The 21,514-nt window shown below is 36.5% G+C and overlaps 2 protein-coding genes across 7 annotated transcripts in view; both read right to left on the bottom strand.

Moving 5' to 3' along the window:
• The window catches only part of LOC142345864 (ubiquitin-conjugating enzyme E2 S-like), a 309,073-nt gene that overhangs the window by 74,743 nt on the left and 212,816 nt on the right, over positions 1 to 21,514 (bottom strand). The gene's annotated exons all lie outside the window — the stretch shown is intronic.
• The window catches only part of LOC142345862 (ankyrin repeat and EF-hand domain-containing protein 1-like), a 53,349-nt gene continuing 48,501 nt past the window's right edge, over positions 16,667 to 21,514 (bottom strand). For 5 of the 6 annotated variants that reach the window (XM_075398285.1, XM_075398287.1, XM_075398289.1 and 2 more), the window contains 4 exons: positions 19,973 to 20,257; positions 19,537 to 19,563; positions 18,003 to 18,179; positions 16,667 to 17,220 (listed from right to left, as the gene is read on the bottom strand). In XM_075398285.1, coding sequence (XP_075254400.1) covers positions 16,838 to 17,220; positions 18,003 to 18,179; positions 19,537 to 19,563; positions 19,973 to 20,257 — 872 coding nt within the window. In that variant the 3' untranslated portion in view covers positions 16,667 to 16,837. The remainder of the gene's footprint in view (positions 17,221 to 18,002; positions 18,180 to 19,536; positions 19,564 to 19,972; positions 20,258 to 21,514) is intronic. The other variant, XM_075398288.1, reaches the window with a different exon arrangement.

Below are 21,514 nucleotides of genomic sequence, written 5' to 3'. Positions count from 1 at the left end.
CCAAAGCATAAAACTCGAGCTCCGGGACTCTTTTGGTGAAAAAGTTCCTTTCAACTCTGTTGGTGTAACAAGAGCTGTGCTAATGTTTAGAAAAACTTCTGACAATCTTTTTTAGTTTAAAGCTGTAAAAAACAGTTGCTGATAGTGATTTAATAAATTTTTGTGGTTATTCGAGACAGAGAGCAAGAGGATTCGGAGCGTTGGCACAAACAATTGGGAGGACAGCTATTCCATTCTTGAGGAGATATGTTGTCCCAGCAGCAAAAAGAGTTTTTGCTGATTTGCTTGATATAGCTGCACCAGAAATTCAAAATGTTCTAACTGGAACGAAAAATTCATATCTGTGGCTGCAGATGTGGGAAATAAAACATTAGGTAAACAGCTAGCTGATGGAAAAACTATGAAACGTCGAATTATTCGAAGAATTCTCGCAAAAACCAGTCGACGTCGTAGAACTAGAAATGATATTTTTTCTAAGCTAAAATGAATACTAGATCAACAAACGATAGCAACATTCGTTATGGTCACCTTACAAACTCTTGCTTGGAGAGCTTTGAGAAAATTCCTGTTGTGTAACAAACTGAATCTTCTCACGTTTAAGAAATTTATCCCAGTACTTCATTGGATGAAAGCAGCATTGAATTCGAATTTGAAACAGTTAGAAACATATATCTTGATATGAGAGATATCCACTTTCAAATCAATGTTGGTTTCCCAAAGGTAAGATTGTTTGATGACTTTATGAAATAATATGAGCATGGAAAAGCAGATATGGAATGTTTTCCACAGATGATGATTTACATTATCTAACCCACGTCAACAATTTATTACACTCACTTTTCTCCAACTTTGAAGAGTATCTGAACAATCGACAGGTTTACAACTCAAATGGTCTCTATGAACACGAGGTTTCAATTTCCAAGGAATTTAACGCTTCCACAAGAATTAATGAAGGTATTTTGGCGTGCCATAGTTACGAATTTGAAAAAGAGCCTAGTGACTTTGAGAAAAGCACTTTCATAGATCGAGAGGAAGAAGTTTTGCTGAAAAATGGAACTAATTATTACGGTAAATTAGCAATTGATTTTTTCCAAATATAAAGTTACTTCTTCCAAATACAAAATTAGACCGAAACTGATTCGTGCAAGACCCAATTTTTACATGATCTCGTACAATCCTCACATCTCCCTTAAAATTTTTGACATTTCCCTGTTTACAAGACGTGTTGCTGTTAGCGAAGTGTATCACCAGACCATCAAACATCAATTAAGTCATCATTCTGCTTGTTACAACTTTATGGAAACAATTGTTCGTACATTTATTATTCCTTCGGGACACAACCAGTATATTCAGGAAAATGTTTTTAACAATGCTCCAATCAGAAGAATAGTTATTGCAGCAAACACAACTTCAGCATTCACAGGACGTTTTCAAGATAATCCTTTCCATTATCAGAATTTTGTTTTACGAGAACTAAGAATTGTTCGAGGAGGCAGAGCTATAGCATCAATAATGAGATACGACTAATGATTGTAAGGCATATGTAACAACAATGAAAGCAATGATTTTCAAAGAAGAGATTCCTGCGTTACCAAATAATCTATTTCAGAACCATTACGTACTTGTATTTGATCTCACTTCACTTCAAGATGCTGGAGAAAATATTCATTATCCTGAACTCAGCCTTGAAAGTATCCTATTAGAGATGTTTTTCGACCACCCGCTAAGAAGCGTGACAGAATTAGTTGTTCTAGGAGAAAGAATGACCACTGTTAAAATTGATCATTTCGGAACGGCTGCTAAAAATTTCTCAGATTTTTGCGTTAACGAAAATTTTTTTAATATTTTTTTCAACTTTTTATGGGTTTTACAGTATTGCTTTCTGCATTGGAACATTTGTGGGTTAAATATTATCGTCACCCAGTTGCCATTCTGTTCACCAATGAATTTAATAAAATGAACGTGAACTTATTCAAATTTTTTTGTTTACGTTCCTCTCCTAATTTTTTTTGGTACTTTTTTCATAATTATTTTTTTTCTACGCCTACTCCCATAACAATTATGTTGACAAAATTGAAAAGTCAAACAAAGTGTTATTAGAGCAAGGTATAATGTCTAATGATGGTTGCTTTTTTGAAGAGAATGAGACTTTTCAGCTTGACTGTACAGATAGGAAACCGTGTGTTAATTGTACTTGCGAATTAAAGCAGAGAAAAATTGTTTTTCATGGATAACACTTCCCTGAGACAGATTATTGAACGAATCCCAGAACACAAATACCGGTATATTGGATCCTTTCAAGCGATTGTATTCCAAATCTACCCACATTCAGCTTTGCTATCATCAACACTTCTCCGAGCAGTGAACCTGGAGAGCATTGGACAATGATTGCTCGACTCAATCGAACTTATTACTATGCTGATTCTTTGGCTTGTCCAAACAAAAAATACAAGTTTTTGAACAAAAAGTATCAAAAAATGATACAACATCCAGTTCAGAAAACTGATAATTTGTGTGGATTTTACACAATTTTTGCAGCATTTCATTTATTCAAATTTTTTCAAACAAAACTGAACAATGTTCATGATATTCATTTTTTAAACTTTATAAGTAATTAGATGTGAGTTAGATAAATTTATTGTAAAATAAGTCGAAGTCTCATAACGTTGATGGTATTTTTTTTCTAAATTCCTAAATTCTTCGTTAGTTACTCAATTTTTGTTGTCGACTCTATTAACTACTAGGCTAAATGTCCTTTGATACTTTTCTTTTTGTACTATCATCATGCAAAGGTTTGATTAATTTTGTTTTTGCGTGTGGTTAATTTATTATGTGTCTGTGTTTTTGTACTTCATAATTCATTTTTTTCCTTTATTTAACATCTTTCCAAGTTATGAATGCGTAAAAATCCACTAGTACTGTGACAATGCTATATTAGCAAGAGGTAGTTTCGATCTACCGACCTCTGAGTTATGAGCCCAGCACGCTAACACTGCGCCTTCTTGCCATTTTGGGCCGGCTATACTTCATCTTAATACATTGCGGCGGCTATTCCTAATCTTAATACATTGCGGCGGCTATACCTAATCTTAATACATTGCAGCGGCTATACCTAATCTAAATACATTGCGCTGGTTACACCAATAAAAAAATGTTGAAATTTACAGCGAAGGGAATTATACGCTGCCTGTACAATTCCCCGCCTGTACTATGCCCGTGCGCGCTGCCTGTACAATTCAACGCCTGTACAATTCCCTGTGTCGTACATCATAATTTAGTGCAGTAAACTTATCATACGATGTACTTAATTTAATCAGTGTACCCATTCCTGAGGGGCATGTGTATAAATCATTATTACTTCACATGCATGTCTGTTGCTACTAATTTCCCACAACGGGAAAACATTGTTCACACTTTATTTGACTTCTGGAATAACAGTTGAGTTATTCTTTCATTCTCTTTATTTTGCTTCTCGAGTACAGTTGCCCAATTTAATTTATTCTACACAAACTGTCTTTGTAACCCGAGTAAAGTAGACACTAGTCTGTACGCGATTCGCTAAGCGAATTCATTTGGAAATTCTGTAAAGCGCACTCGCCGCGCAAGTAGAACATAGAACATAAATACAACTCGCGACTCAAGAACAAGTACGCAAATTCACTCGCGTACGACATGGCGCAGCCAGCAGCTCAAAAACGAACTCCACTTGGCATTGAGCCATTTTGGGATAAACCAAGTGTAGACCCGCCACTGAAATGGGAAAAGTGGCAGATGCAGGCCAAGTTAGCGCTTCTTGCAAAGGAAAATATCACAATAGACAATTTATTGGAACCAAAACCTGAAACAGTACAACTACCACTTGAACCGATCTATGAGGTTACGATAACAGGATCATCGGCACAATCGGAGCGGGAAAGATTGGCGAGAAACGCTCAATCAAAAATGAATTGGGAAAACCGATGTCAGAGACAACTGGAAATAGGAATAATGTGCGGAGACAAGCCATGGGCGCAAGCCGATCGAAAAACTGTGTCAATGCTATACCTCAGCTTGGGCACTGAAGGACGTCGAATTGTCTGTAGTCAAAACCCCCACCTCAAGATGGACAGTCTCTCAACAGCAGAACTTTGGACAATCATGGAAACAGCATTTATTCGTCAGCGCAACATTACATTCGACAGATATGTTCTTCTGACCACGAAACAGACAAGAGGAGAGTCTATCGAACATTTTTTCGGAAAATTGAAAGAACTTTCTGAAAATTGTGAGCTCGGAAGCCAGGAAGACACCCTCATTAGAGACCTATTTATTGCAAATATGTTGGATCCAGAAATTCAACGAGAATTGCTGCGAGAAACCTTAGAACCAGCCCAAGCATTACCTTTGGCCATAAATATGGAATTAGGCCAAAGAAACCAGCTACAAATTACAAACTCGCAATCTGCTCCACAAGTCAATGCAATAACCCCTCAACGAACATTCCGACCACCAAATCAGAGACCAAATACATCAAGCTTTACTCGATCACCAAACCAACTATGCAGGAATTGTGGCCTAACTTGGTCAATTAACCATAGAGTCAAATGCATTGCGAGAGGCAAGACTTGCAACAATTGTGGCCTTCAAAACCATTTTTCCCGAGTATGCAGAAAACCAAAAACATCATCAAACAAACCTAATCGTTCTAATGTTAACTCTGTTGAAGAAACTACTACTGACCAAACAGTAAATTTGATACAAAATATGAAATTCAACCCGCAATGCGAATCGGATTACGACAGCTCAGATGACAACATGGTCGCCAGCATCGCAAGTACCGCAATTCGGATTGAACCAAAGAACACTATCCTACAAATTGGTAACAACCATGTTGGACTTCTCATCGACTCCGGCAGTGTATGCAGTATTTTGCCTGAGTCCCTGGCTTCGGAAATTGTGGATAATTCTCCCCTTGCTCAATGGTTGATGACAGCGCCTCCCCAGGAACTCAAAACATTCTCCAATGAACCTATAAATGTGATAGGTATGATACAGGCACCAATTGCGAGCAATGGATGGCGACTTGAAGAAGCTGAATTTGTTGTGGTTCGTGATGGACTAAAACCATTAGTGGCAAGAGATCTATTTGACGCTCTTGGAATTTCAGTAAATCAAACCCCAAAACCGGAAGGTAGTATGGTCAACACTATCACATCACAATGTCCATTCAAAACACGCATCGCACAACAATTCCCTCAACTTATAACACGTACTGGTTGTTCAAAAATACACATTGTAAAATCCAAATTTCATCGTCATTTCCAGCCAAAACATCAAAAGGGTAGAAAAGTACCCATCAACTTACAAGAACGAGTAAATACTGAAGTTAAAAAACTTCTTGCAGAGGGACATATAGAAAAATTGAATAACTGTTCTGACCAATATTTTATTTCGCCTATTGTAATCACAGTCAAACGAGATCAAACCATAAAATTAGCACTAGATTCTAAAACTCTTAAGAAAGCAATGCGTAAGAACAAATATCAAATGCCAAATATTGAAACACTCATAGATTCGATATCACAAATAATTACAAACTACAAAACAGAACCCGCGGAGCAATTATATTTCTCTACTATTGATCTTAAATATGCTTACAGCCAACTAAATTTACACCCTGAAACTGCTAATCATTGTAATTTTAATATTATCAGTGGTGACACGACAGGCACATACCGATTCAAAACAGGATTCTACGGTCTAACTGACATGCCTGCCGAGTTTCAGAAGGCAATGGACTACACCCTGATTGGACTTAAAAACACATTCTGTTTCCTAGATGATATTTTAATTGTTAGTAAAGGTTCAGAAGATGATCACTTTAAACTCGTACTGGATTGTCTTCGAAAGTTAGATGCAGACAACTCCGTATCAATCTTCCGAAATGTCATTTTGCAAAACAACAAATTTCATGGTTAGGATATAATATAACTCAATCTGGAATCTCGCCACTCGAATCCAAAACATCATCCATTATATCATTACAACCTCCTAATACACTCAAAAAATTACGCTCATTTCTCGGCTCAGTTCACTATATTAGCAAATTTATTCCCAATTTAGCTCAACTCTGCCATCCTTTAAGACCCCTACTTCGTAAATCCACTAAATTCGTTTGGACTGACACTCACACATTACATTTTAATGCAATTAAAACTCGCATAGCAAATCATACCGAAAACATGCATTATAACCCCCAATTTGATACGCGAATCAAATGTGATGCTTCAAATTCTGGTTTGGGAGCAGCACTAGAACAACTAACAGTTGATGGTTGGAAACCGATATCTTTTGCATCCCGATTTTTAAACAACAGTGAAGAACGTTATAGCATTAACGAATTAGAACTTCTTGGGGTAGTGTGGTCGATAGAATATTTTAAAAACTATTTATATGGAAAAGAATTTACTGTTATAACTGACCACCGCGCATTACTTTCCATTTTAAAAGAGCATCGTTCAAATAAAAGTTACAATAGTAGGTTAGCACGGTGGGTTGACCGCCTCTTACCTTATCAATTCTCAATAGAGCATTTACCCGGCGCAAAAAGGGGCCTAGTTGATTACATATCCCGTAACCCATATCAACCAGCAAAAAGTGTTTCTAAATATGACGAAGAATTTCTCGTTGCAACATTATCGAGTATACATACTGATGCTCAATTACTTCAACAAAAACACAATCTCACAGCTATTTCACTTCATGAATTTTATATTGATATTGATAGAGAACATAAAAACTCCACCAACATTACAGAACAAGTTTTAACCATTGATTATGAAACTCAAAATCCTCAATCTAACATTTCTAATTCACTCGCTTTGCAAAACAACAGTTCAAAATAATATTCAAAACAATCTTCTACTTCAGATATAAAACCCGCTCAGCGGGTACGCTTAACAAACATTAAATCAAATTTCGCTCCGCGAATTAATAGTCTAAAATTCTCATCCAAGCAAACTTTCAATTCAGACATGAATCCCGCCCAGCATGTTTGCTTAACAAATAATAATTCAAATCTCGCGTTGCAAAAACACAATTCTAATATTATCCCTTTCAAATCTAAACATATGTACAGCACACACGCTCCAGACGTACATTTAGCTCATAAAAATAATTCATTCGCGGATCAAATGCAACATACATTTATCCCTTTCCCTAATGGTATTAATTGTACTAGTGTACATGATCAGCGAGTACATTTCACTCAAAACAATTTCGTACTCGCTAACACATATACTCCCCCAAAAGTTAACACTTCTAGTTTAATTGATACCACCCCTAATCTCGCATCGCGAGTACGCAAGTCTTTTAACAAGATAACACCCGCCTGGCATAATCCCTTACTAATTACTCAAAAGACTAAAATGCATTCCTTAGATGACTCTTTTGCAACGCGAGTTACTAAATACCCAAATCATTCCAAATATGCGTCACATAGTCTACCATTTACAACTAATCCAGTACAAATTGAGTCTCAAAGACTAGTAAATACAAGAAAAGCGTCACTCGCTCACCAAAATACATCCAAATTTACTACTTTAAGTCATTCGCACTTGTCAATCAAAAATCAGCCTCAAATTCCTACCTTTTTTTTAGTAAGCCACACTCAAATACTTTAAATAACTCACGTGCCCAATTGGTAAACAAAAATCAAGTGCTTTTTGCCCAAACTCAATCTGAAATTCAGTTGCTTTCCTTTTCGTCAATCAATCTAATCGAAAAAACAACAACCTCATCAACAATGAGTCAACAAACATCTTCTCTCAAAGGAAAATCTCTCTCAACTCGATCTACTAGAGCTTCGCCTCGCGTGTCATTCACTGACAATGCGACAACGAGCACGCCTCGCAGATCTTCATCGCACTCCAACCTAAGTACCCCGCTAACGGATAGCCCACAAGTAATGTCGTTCGAACGAGTGGTGGGGAAAGTTTTCAGCAAAGGCCTCATTGCGTCACTGACAAGTAAGGATGCAGTCTTAAAAGAAGTGCGAGACTGCATAATTCGGGGGGACGAAGACAGACTGAAGGCCCTGAACCCATACCTTCACAGTTATTGGCGGGACCTTCACGTAACAGGCGGGTGTGTCTGCATGGACGAGAAGGTGGCAATCCCCAATGCACTAAAAGAGGCCCTCATAGACGACCTCCATGCCAGTCACCCGGGTAGCTGGGGGATGATATGTATGGCCCAGCACTGCTGGTGGCCATACATGAATCGCGATTTGCTAGTCAAAGCAATAGAGTGCAAATCTTGCACTGCTATCGGTAAAAATTTAAAATCTGTTATTCCGGCAAAACAATTTAAAGCACATACACCATGTATAGTTCCCAACCAAGAAATACAAATAGACTTTGCAGGGCCCATTAATAACGAAAAAGAACATGAAATATATATTTTAACATGCATCGATAGATTTTCAAAATATCCTTCTGCGGAATTAGTTGATAATGCAAATGCCTCGAATGTCATAAAATTTTTAGATAATTATATACAAATTCATGGAGTTCCTCGTTCCTTAAGAATAGATCAAGCCCGTTGTCTTATAGGTAACCAAGTAAAAAATTTTTGTACAAAAAACAGTATCACATTAATACCAGCTCCTGCAAATGATCATCGTGCAATAGGTTTAGTAGAACGATTAATTGGTACAATTAAACAACGCTTGGCATGTATTAAAGACGCACACAAAGAACTAAATACGTTCACCATTAAAACAGCATTAAAATCAATTATATACCAGCTTCGCATATGCAAACATAAAACAACTAAGCTTTCGCCATTCGAATCTCACTTCGGGCGAACGGCTAATACACCACTTAGTAATTTAAGCACTCAACCTAAATCATCTGACCTCAGTTATGAAAAAATTTCGAATAATTATTTAGATGAAGAAACTGTAACCCCCAACGAATTGCTGCCGGAAGAACATTGGGGAAACATCCGGAGTGATGATGAAGTTGAGCGCAATATGTGCAAGGCGACTAAGGATGCTACTGATCGTGAACGGCAAGCCTCAGACAACGAATCACGCTTCCTCCGTACCACGCCTGCACACCGTCCACTCCCATTGAAAGAACACGCGGTCCAACTCAATATTGCCAGAAAGAAGCACCTCCACAAGCAATCCAAGAAGAACCTAGACGGATTGTATGAGGTGTTGGCACCAGGATCGGTTGTCCAAAAGACCGACCAATACACTTCGGTCATTCGCGAGCCGGGTAAGGTTGAAGTCACTGTACGCAATAGTGATATTGCAAAATTTGGCACTCGTGAGGAACGAAAGACTAAGTTGACGGAGTATATCAATCGCAGGGGACCCCGCACGCATGAAAAGACAACGGAAGCCAAGATACTCAGCCATACCAAAGAATGTACCCGCATCCAGAAAGGAGACAGGAAAATGAAACATCGAAAACGGGAGACTGGCAGTGGCGTATCTTCGAACAAATCTAATATTGCTCGCGCAATGCGAGTACGTATGCCAAAAGTTCCAGATAATTTCGCCCCGCAAGTACTACCCGTAATTCCAGAGGCTGCTCCCGATCAGCAAATTATAACGGAAGAAGTGCTTATCGCACCCCCGCCTACCAATACGCAGCCAGAAACAATTGAACCATCTCATCCTGCTCCAACAACATCTTTCGCTGATACTCTTACACGATCCACTAAACGAACTCGAAAAAGCCCCAAATATTATGGTTACGATAAAGACGACTCCTCGGGTGAATCCACTAATTCGTGTCCCCCGAACTTTGCTCCACCCCGTAGGAAGCGTCGAGTGGGTGACATAGAATCGATTCAGCCCTCAGCGATACAAACCATTGTGGACACTGCTACTCAAGTTGAACCGATTCGCAACGACTTTCCTTCGCCCATCATTGGACAGGTGTCTCCGACGGACCCCCGTATTCGGCCCGCTGATCATAGCACTTCAAATGAACTGATTATTGACGAAGAGGACATGTAAAAACTGATATATTATTAATTATGACTAGCTATGATAACCAGTAAATATATTGTTGATACTATTTAACCGGTGAATAAGTATTATTATTATTCATATTGTTATTAAAATTTTATTTCATGCAATTTTAATTTTGAAAGCGGGAGAAATGTCGTACATCATAATTTAGTGCAGTAAACTTATCATACGATGTACTTAATTTAATCAGTGTACCCATTCCTGAGGGGCATGTGTATAAATCATTATTACTTCACATGCATGTCTGTTGCTACTAATTTCCCACAACGGGAAAACATTGTTCACGCTTTATTTGACTTCTGGAATAACAGTTGAGTTATTCTTTCATTCTCTTTATTTTGATTCTCGAGTACAGTTGCCCAATTTAATTTATTCTACACAAACTGTCTTTGTAACCCGAGTAAAGTAGACACTAGTCTGTACGCGATTCGCTAAGCGAATTCATTTGGAAATTCTGTAAAGCGCACTCGCCGCGCAAGTAGAACATAGAACATAAATACAACTCGCGACTCAAGAACAAGTACGCAAATTCACTCGCGTACGACACCCTGTACGGAAAGGCTAATGACCGGCTCCCAAAATGCGGCTGATCTACTCATAATATACTACATACGCCCCTTGATTTATACCCTAGCTTAATACGTTGCGGTGGCCATAACTAATCCTAATACGTTGGGGCGGCTATACCTAATCCTAACACGTTGCGGCGGCTATTCCTAATCTTAATACGTTGCGGCGGCTATTCCTAATACTAATACGTTGCGTTGACTATACCTAATCTTAATACATTGCACTAGCTACACCAATAGGAAGGTTGAAATTTACTGCGAAGGGAATTATCCGCGGCTTGTACAATTCTCCGCCTGTACAATTCCCGTGCGCGCTGCCTGTACAATTCCCCGCGTGTACAGTTCCCGCGCGCTGCCTGTACATTCCCTCGCCTGTACAATTCCCCGTACGGTAAGGCTAATGACCGGCTCCCAAAAATGCGGCTGATCTACTCACACTATACTACTTACGCCCCTAGATTTATTCCCTACCTTAATACGTTGCAGCGGCCATAACTAATCCTAATACGTTGCGGCGGCTATTCCTAATCCTAATACGTTGCGGCGGCTATACCTATTCTTAATACGTTGCGGCGGCTATTCTTAATCCTAATACGTTGCAGCGGCCATAACTAATCCTAATACGTTGCGGCGGCTATTCCTAATCTTAATACGTTGCGGCGGCTATACCTATTCTTAATACATTGCGGCGGCTATTCCCAATCTTAATAAGTTGCGGCGGCTATTCCTAATCTTAATACGTTGCGGTGGCTATTCCTAATCTTAATACGTTGCGGCTATACCTAATCCTAATACATGAGAAATATACAAAATCTTAATACATGTAGGCGGTCCATACCCTATCTTAACCCATGTACGCGCCCCTAGAGTTATTCCCTATCTTAATACATTAGGGTAGAACTTTTCTCAAAAATAACCCTAAACCCTATCTCAATACATGGGGTCCAAACCCGCCCCGTTACCCGGTCCACCCTATTACTACTATGCCCTGCGCCTCTGTAGATACTTACTTCCCCAGCAACGTTCGATTTTTCATTGTCTACTTGTTTTATACTTTCTGCTACTGCAGCGGTGTTCGCAATTTCTTGTTCATACCTGGGTATCGTGGCCAATGCCACTCTGTCTTCAGGAGTTTTGAGTCGGTTGATAATCCCTCTCTAATCAAAATTATTTTGATTAGAGAGGGAACATCAATCGACTCAAAATTCGTTTTTCGCAGTCGACTTATGAAAAGAGGACGACCCTTACTATGAGGTTGACCGTGTATTTAAGGTTGGGAAATACCCCTCTTGGTCGACTTTATAAGTCTTTTCATAAAATCGACTCTCAACTGGGGTTTCTATCATCATTTGAATATTCTAACATTCCCCACTCAAAGGGGCTTCTCACAGGCGGGTTCTATTCCGATGGATTCTATTCTATACGCGCTGCTGACTAAGTCAAAGGGGTGAGGGAAAAACCCACTAAGTTAAACGCGGTGCGAAAAGAGATAATTTTATAATGTTGGTTTTGCAATACGAATCCACGACCAATTATTCTCAAACTCAATGGCTTATAGCGAAACAATTGTCTCTGCAATTGCAGGGCAAATATTGTTCTATTAACAGATATTTTTCAAAAAAAAAAAACACGCAATTTTGACTAAAAACCCAATTTGCCTTCATAATGTTTAGGGTAGCTTGGTTTGATTTCTTTTCTCAGAGTAAAATCCAATAGAAAACTGATAAGACAATCGCACTCAGTTTCCAAAACACTATCAAATGCTCAATGCCGGTAGATATCATAAAAATTACTGTTCAAACCGCAGCGTCAATGCATCAAATTTCATAAGTTTTCAGAAAACTTGTTTTAATTTCTTTTCTGTAGCTTTCCGGCGAAAATAATTGTGTAGTTTATTTTGTGCTAGTGAAGAACAAACTTGCACTCTTCTCGAATTCTTGGTCAGGAGTGAAACAGAAAACATAGGAAATGGCTAAGAAAAATATATTTTTTGATTTACACATTTCTTTTGTGAATTAATCATAATTTTGAAATATCACTCGATGATACTGATGTGGTTTTAATTATTCCGACCCCACTTGTGGGGGGGAGGAACTATATACTCAATTGGGTTTTTTTTGTTCAGTCAATTTTGGCCGATCGATATATTCATCGCAGAGAAATGTGAGTGGTATCATTAAAAAGCTGGTCCAGCGTAGAATTCAAAATTGAAAAGATTTATTTGATTTTCGTTTTTTTCGAGGAGTTATCGAGGATTGAAATTTTGTGTAAACACTTCATAATTGTTCACTTTTAGTGTGATTTTTCTTCAAATTAAGATATTTTCTATAAAAATAGTATTTCAAACTTAAAATTCTTGCCAAAAAATGAACCAATTTTTTATTCCTGATAGATAAAGGCGATAAAAAAGTTCTGGTCTTATAGGGAGATTCAATATCAAAAAAAATCGAAATCTATTTGAGAGCTCTTTTTTTACAAAAATTTTCTACTTTTTTGCTTTTTTAGGTCACCTAGAGGCAAGTAACTTTTTATATCAAGATTCCGTTAATGACAACCCTCCTTTACAGTCAAATGAAGCCCATTGAAGAAAAAAATCGTTTTCAAGGAATTGCTCATGTTTTTTTTTTGCTTCGACTCTGAGCTTTCGTGATTTTAAATGAAATTTTGAATTTCTTTTTGGGGTTTTACTAATTTTTTGGTGCCTTATGGCATTAACTCATTGACTACTTGTGCAATATGTTCCGTAATGAGATTTAAGTGAAAATATCTAGTGCTTTGAGGGGACAGCTAATGGCTGTTAAGACTTTAAAGATCAATTTTCGAATTGTTTTTTGAAAATTAACCAATCATAATCTTATTATCGTGAACTGTAAGTCAGTCTCTTTGATGACAGCACCCTCTTCAGTCCTACTGTAACCAAATTTGATCTAGCTGAGGGTTTTATCTTCTATTTTTTAGTAATATGTCTTCAATGACACAAGATTTCAAAAAGTTTTTAAAAATTCTTTGGATATTTCCGTATTATTGGTTACTTTTGAAATCTTCCCATTTTATCCTTAAATTGACAGCTCCTATTGGCTTAATGAAGACGTTCAGTGGATTACAGATAAAGTTTTCAGAGAAAAGCTTACGGTTTCAAATGGCTTCGACCTTTTCTTCTTGCACTTTTCTACTGACTTTTTCGTTTTTGTCCGATTTTCTTGTTGTTTTCATAGTAATGAGACTTGTTGTGATGTCTTATTGATCACCTATATATGACAAACTTCTCCATATTCATATTGAAGCATATATGAGCGTATTCATTGACTCCCATTGAGTTCTTTCGAAATTATTGGCTGTTAAGTATCTAAAAACAATTTTTAGAAAATTTTTTTAAACATCAAATAATCTTAAAATTTTCTTGAACTGTTAGTCAGTCTTAGTATTGAAAGAACCCAATTGTTTTCTACTGCAACTAAAAAAAATCTCGCTAGCGATTTTATCTTTCAACTATTGATTATTTGATTTAAATGTCAAATGAATTCAACTTTTTTAAAAATATTTTGATAACTTCGTATTATTGGTTACCTTTGAACTCTTATCTTATAATCCAAATATAATACACATTATCTAAAAATTATTCTAATCCCATTGGCTTAAATAAGACTTTCGGTGGATGACAGATAAAGTCTTCAGAGAAAAGCTAATAGTTTAAATGGCTTCGATATTTTCTTCCCTCACTTTTCTACTGAACTTTCGTTTTCGACTGTTTTTGCTGTTGTTGTTTTCATAGTCCTAGGACTTATTGTGATGTCTTATCGGTTTTCAATGCATGAGATAAAAATTTTCCTGCCACGGTGTTATTTTTGAGCGTAGTTATTGATCTTCGTTGAAAGTTTTGGAGTTTAATGGCTGTTAAGCCATTACTTTAAAAATAATTTTTTGAAATTTTTTTGGACATTAACCAATCCTTATCTCTTTTTTTGTTGTGGAAAGTCAGTCAGTCCTAGTATTTTCAGGATCCTTTTTAAAATTTAGTGCAGCCCAACATAATCTGGTTAGCGGTTTTTTCTTCTACCTATTAGTTTTAAAATTTCAATGCCACTTGTTTCAATATATATTTTTTAAAATTTCGGGTACTTTTTCTTATTTTCGGATCCTTTTGAAATTTTATCAAACTATCCTATAATTGATAGTTTTCATGGGTTTAGGGAAGACGTTCAACGGCTCATAGATAAAGTTTTCAGAGAAGAAGTTTTGATTTAAATTGCTTCGACCTTTTCATCTCGCACTTTTCTACTAAATTTTTGGTTGTTGCCTGTCTTTGTTGTTGTTTTCATCGCCAATAACTTTTTGTAAGGTCTCTTTGACAAAATATGAAGGACAGAAAAACTTGTTGTCCCACGGAGACTTACTTTAGCGTGTTTAGTGGATTCCGTTAAAGATAATGAAATTAATGGCGTTGATACTACGAGTTTTCTCAACAATTTCGTGGTTCTAAAGTATTTGTTCATATTGAAGAAAAAGAATCTCATTGCTGTTAAAAAATTAATTGAAAGTAAAAAATTTTTTATCGAAAGGTTTATTTTTTTAATGCCTTTGACACTTTTCTTGCTCATTTTTTTAAAGGAAATTGCTGTTTCTGCCTGTTTTTTTCTTTAGGTAGCCGTAAATTCCTGTCAAATCTCTAAATCTTGTAACTGAGGACTGAGTTAGCAATGCTATCGAATCAGTTAGTCAGTTTATTCTCTTATTCTCATCAATGAGGTCACATCCAATTTCTTTTAGTTCAAAAAATAACATATCTACTGATATTATTTGTCACCGATGCTTTGTTTGTTGTACAATATGAGTTTTTGTAAACGTTTTTTCAGTGGTCATTTTTTGCGTTTCTTTTTCTCTTCTTTCAAAACAATCGCGTTGTAACTGATACCAATGGTTTACAAATGTGGTCCAAATAAATTTATTTAATCTCTCATTATGTTTCCTGTAGCTAAATTAGTACAAAATAGGAATTGAATTAAAAATACGTAATATTCAGATAATAGCTAATGATTTTAATGGTAGCAGTATTTTGTGTTTTCGCAAACGGTTTGTATTTTTAAAGTTTTTCTTTAGTTCGTTTCTAAGGCTTAGTACCCAAAGACAGAACCTTTTGTTTTGTAAGAACTTTTTAGTAATTTATCAAGGATTATTTAGTTAAAAGCTAATGATTTTTAAGACTTTTAAATTTTCTTGGTTTAAAAAATGTTGATTAATTTTTGAATTTCGCCTTATTGATCATTCTCTTTATTGACTTTTAACACAGTCTCATTAAGAAAACTTTCCCTCCGCGGTATAGTCAGAGGAAAATAAATTTGAGTAGTTAAGGTTTTATCTGACTGCTTTTTGACGTTGTTACTATGTGCTTTTAAATTTAGATATTCGGTTTTTGCGTGAAGTTTTTGTTTTCGCTAAATTTTTTGGTTGTTTTTTTGTCTCGTAGTCTCTTTAATGTCAGATCTAATTGGCGCTGTAATAAGGCGTGGCATTATGTAATTTAATTAGTAGATAGGTTGTGTAACGATTGTTTTAAACTCAAACTTCTATTTTTGTTATTTCTTCTTTTGGTTGACAATTAAGTCAAAATTGTAGATAAGCTTGGGTCGGAACATCATGTGCGAACGCACATTACCGAGCCGCCTTGTTTGTCATCACAATTTTAGTCTATCCTCTTTTCCGTTCAGCTGGTCTTATTGCAGCAGAAAATTGTACCAAATAAACAAGTTCAGTTTCAGTGAGGAAGAATTCTAAACCTCAGACAGTTTTCTCTGAGAGGGGACGGGAACTGATGTAGCAAACAGCTCAATGTTTCAACTAAGTAGGCACTTCTAAAAACGCAGCGCTAAATTGACCATTTCTGCATGTTTTCTACGTGTACAGGAAAGTTACAAGTTAAGCGTTCGAATTGCAAGTTCTTACTACTTGATCAACCATTAGAAGAAACGTGGAATGGTTTATAAGTTAATAATCCCTTCTCGACCAGGGAGGGCAAAATTCTAATCCTGATCGAAAATTATAAAAGAAAGGCTGTTGAAGCTACAAATACTGGTTTGTGGTAGTTGTTTATTTTTGTTTAATATGTTAAACATTCCTTAAATTATACAATTAACTACTGAAACTTAGTTCTGCTTTGCCCAGATTATGGGCATAATTATAATACAATTTCAATTTTATCAAAACTGCTTTTTTAGCACAAGTTAATGTCAGTTTGTAACTTGAATCAAACGTCATTGATTTTTGCTTTCTCTTCAATATGTTTGGGAAAAGGCATTTTGAATGTCTTCGGGAAGTCATACTCCCACGTGTGTTGAGATCTGAGGATCTGTCGTTCCTTGAGGAGGTCATCAGTTGACTTGAGTCGAACCCACCATCTCCCAGGGTTGTATGTGATGTCCTCCTTGTCATACTTGGTACCCGTTGAGAGAGCAGAGGCCAGTAACACGACTGACTGTTTGCGATTGGTGTCGAAGATGGATTCCGGTTCGTATGCAGAATCCCCTCCAGCTCCAGTTTGGGGTGTGAGGGGAGGAAGGAAGGGTTTGGGGGTCTTGTTGGCCGTGGATGTAGCCGATCTTCTACCAATACTATATCGAGCGGACGACGCTAAATTGAAACAAAGCCAGTAACATTGGTGTCGTAAAAACTTGAGGCACTTTTCGCTCGAGTTGATTTAACATTGCTATCTTTTTCACAAAATGTGACAGCCCGGGATGAAATTTCTTAGTAGTTACACAAGGATCATAAATGATGTCATACAAATCATAACGTATATTTCCTAACACGATCCTTGTATGACTTCAAAGAAAATTGTACATGATCCTTGTACACTATTAAAGATTAACCATAAATGATAGATAAACTGCTCGTAGATTGAAAGCATTCGAAAACCCATAGTTGGTCAATAGACTGCTGCAAACCAATCTAAGTCTTGTATGAACCCGGGAGTTTTGAAAAACAATTAATCAAAAAAAAACATTTTCCCTATGTTCAAAATAGCTTGTGAAAATTTGCACCGATTTGTCGCACTGTTTACATAATTTACTCAGATAGTGGTCTTATAGAGTTCATTTTCATACGGTCATCTAGTGCCACTGTATTCAAAGCTTCGAGTTAACAAAAAATCGAAAAATTCGTCCTGGTTGCTGAGGAGAGGGAAAGCGGGGAGTAAATAATGATTTTAGGCATCACGCAAAAAAATTGATTTGATGGATCTAGCTTATTTCTGCTCATAGGCCACGCAAAATTCTTTTCATTGATCAAACCATTTTTTCCCTAGATCACAATCAATGGAGAATATTTTTTCATACTTATATTGATGTAGGACGTTTTTATCATGTCCAAGCATTGAAAAAGACACAGATGCTCTCTTTTTTGTGGTGAATTACCTTTGCTCTTTTTGCGTTGTTTCTCTTTCTTCTTCTTGGCCAGTTCTGCCTCAGTCATTGGAGGCACTACCTGTTCATACTTGTACTGGACCTTAGCAGTCACTCTGGGGTCACTCCACTTGACAGCTTTGTCCAGCACTGTCTCCTCCTTACTGTTCTCTATCGTCACTCTAGCACCTGTCCACATACACATACACGTTCAATCCAAACTCACTCACACACTCCTGATCACCATTAAACTCAAAGGTCTCCTTGAGGGCAAATTGTGAAAAAACCCAACAAATGGATTCTGACGGGGAGTATGCCCATTTGCAGCTCAAGGATGATACGACCTTTGATTTAAATAGAAAAATTTGATGACAACCATGATTTATTTAACAGCAACGTCTTAGAAATTAATCCTACCATTTAGCAGGATAAAAACAAGACTCGTTCTAACTCGTGAACATAGTTATAGAAAAAAGCAAACTTCGAAACTACACATCTTTATATTTCGAGTTCGATAAAACTATCATTTTTCTATATAATTAATTCTGTTTTGTAGGCCATCTATACCACATGGTCGACCACTGTCACAGATGTTGTCACAGAGTCTTTCCATACCTGATTTTGTTAGACGACAGTCTTTTCCAAAGTCGACCTAAGAACTAGTGTAACTGATGTAGTCCGAGAATTGTTGACTGCAAACCGTATTTTAAAAAAGTTGGAATATAACCAGTGTATTGAAAACGACTTCTTTCGAGACTATTTGCGACTTCTTTCGAGACCCCAGGAAGATTTGCGTAAGACCTCGAGGAGCTGCAATCAAGCGACAGTTCGGATGCATGGAAGACTCCGATCGTGATGAGGGATCATTTTGCACTGATTTGAAAATTTGCGTAATTGGGGAAAGAACGTAGAGAAGCACCCCCTTACAAAAACTTTGAACTAAAATTTGAGTAACTAAGTGTACAGTTAAATTCCTGATTATTCTGAAGGCATGTAAACTTTAACCTTTCGGTTATTATTAATTTACATGTTTGGAAAAAAAGACTTCATTCAGCGGATGAAGGGCGAAAAATAATGGCAACGTTAGATGAGGTCATTTGTTGATCAGTGTGGATTTTCTTGGTGCCAATAGGTTATATTTGCACTTGTAATATTATTGTTTTAGGTAACTTGTTATGGATACCTATCATGGAGAGACTTTAAATTCAGTTAAATTTTATACAATAAATACGCCTCTAGCGTATTTTCTAAATGAGTGACTTGAGATTACAATTTTGGTTTGTTTTAGGTAACTTGTCCGCATGCATCATATTAATTGAGTCTAACTAAATGTTTATTGTAATCTAATTTCTTACTATTCTAATTTAACTAATTATTTATTAATTAAATATCCAATTCTAACATGGTAACTAGATTTACCTGAAAAATCTGATAGTTATGATAATCTAATAGAAATTGAACTGATAGCTTTTTAATTGTTCATATTTTTTTTCAAAAATTTAAAAATAATACTAGTTCAGTTCTACAACTAACTAATGATACAAACCGTGTTTCGTCATAAGTTCTTCAATCACTGAAAAGCAACCAGATTAGTGCATAAATATACAACCATTGATATTTGAGGAATTTCAGAACCGAACTGAAAAAAGAGGTCAAAAGAAACGTCCTATCAGTGCACAAAACCAGTTCTTCTATTATTAGAAACAAAACAACATGTTTATCAATTCAATTACTTTTATGAATTGATTTTGAAATAATAATAATGGATGCTTGCATGATTTGTAAATAATATTTTTTTGGCTCAAATATTTTTTTTATCCTTTTGATTGGTCAAAAAATATCATTTTCTGATTCATGCTTTTTTGCCTTGCATGCTTATGCAGTGCCTTAATTTCCTCAGTCGTGCAAAGGATAATAAAATGACCAAACTTCACTAAAATTCACCCATTTAACCAAAAGCGCTCAAAGATTTATCATCTCACCTTTTTCCAGTAAAAACTCCACAACCTCAATTCTGGAGGTTTCAACAGCCCGCATAAGAGGTGTAGCCTTGTGCATTGTTTGTGCATTGATACTGGCTCCGGCATCCACCAACATCTGTACAATTGGCAGTTGTCCGGAGTTGCAGGCGAAGTGAAGTGGAGTCCAGAAGAAGTTGTCCTTGGCATTCACATCTGCACCCAGGGATATGAGGAAACGCGACATCTGGACGTTTCCCTGGCGACATGCAGCCATTAAGGGAGTTTTGTAGTACTTGTCACGCTGGTCTGGAAAATGGATAACTAATTGAAATTGTCCAACAACAAAACACTGCATCAAGTTTCTGATGAGAGTTTTAATTGCATTAAGTTGTGCCAGATGGCTGCCCAGGTTGAGGTGTGCGTTAATCATCACCCGGCCGAGGTGTCAACACTAAAAACGCAAAATTATGAAAGATTGGCGTTGAATGCGTTGAATTTATGTAAGATCTACGCCTGAGCGTAGATCTTACATAAATTCAGCGCACTCAACGCTAATCTTACATAATTTTGCGTTGAATTTTGGCGTAGATCTTACATATCTAGCGTTGAATTTTAGCGTTGATCTTACATAAATTCAGCGCATTCAACGCTAATCTTACATAATTTTGCGTTGAATTTTGGCGTAGATCTTACATATTTAGCGTTGAAATTTAGCGTAGGTCTTACATATTTAGCGTTGAATTTAACGTTAATCTTGAATAAATTCAACGCATTCAGCGCTAATCTTACATAATTTTGCGTTGATTTTTGGCGTAGATCTTACATATTTAGCATTGAATTTTATCCTGAATCTTACATATATTCAACGTATTCAACGCTAATCTTACATATTTAGCGTTGAATTTTAGCGTTGATCTTACATAAATTCAACGCATTAAACGCTAATCTTAAATAATTTGGCGTTGAATTTTGGCGTAGATCTTATATATTTAGCGTTGAATTTTAGCGTAGATCTTACAAATTTAGCGTTGAAATTAGCGTTGATCTTACATAAATTCAACACATTCAACGCTAATCTTTCCATTCCATTTCAGACCACTTTATGATTTCAAGTTTTTCAAGTTTTTTTTTTCAAAAAGTCAATTTTTTCACTGTTTCGACCCCTATAATTCACAGATGAGAAACATGAGGTCAGAAAAAAATCATTTTTTAGTGCTCTTTCCTAGTGCAAAAACCAACTCAGACCATGTTAAATTCCAAATTTACGAAGTTTTTTACGAAGTTTTTTTTCGAAAAATTAATTTTTTTTACTGTTTCTACCCCTATACTGCACAAGTGAGAAAAATAAAGTCAGCAAAAAATAACCTTTGAGTGCTCTCTTACGGTGCAAAAAGCATTTCAGACCATTTTAGGAATTCAAATTTTTTTCAGAACTTTTAAAAAAATTTAAATTTTTCCCAGTACGCCTCACGAGGTAAATGCGTTGAATATGCTAGGTTAAATACAACGCAAAATCAACGCAAAATATGTAAGATCTACGCTAAATTCAACGCTAAATATGTA

The sequence above is a fragment of the Convolutriloba macropyga genome, chromosome 9 (assembly GCF_964194025.1).
Source record: "Convolutriloba macropyga chromosome 9, txConMacr16.3, whole genome shotgun sequence".
Classification (NCBI taxonomy): Eukaryota; Metazoa; Xenacoelomorpha; order Acoela; family Convolutidae; genus Convolutriloba; species Convolutriloba macropyga.
This window is presented reverse-complemented; position numbering and strand designations above follow the sequence as displayed.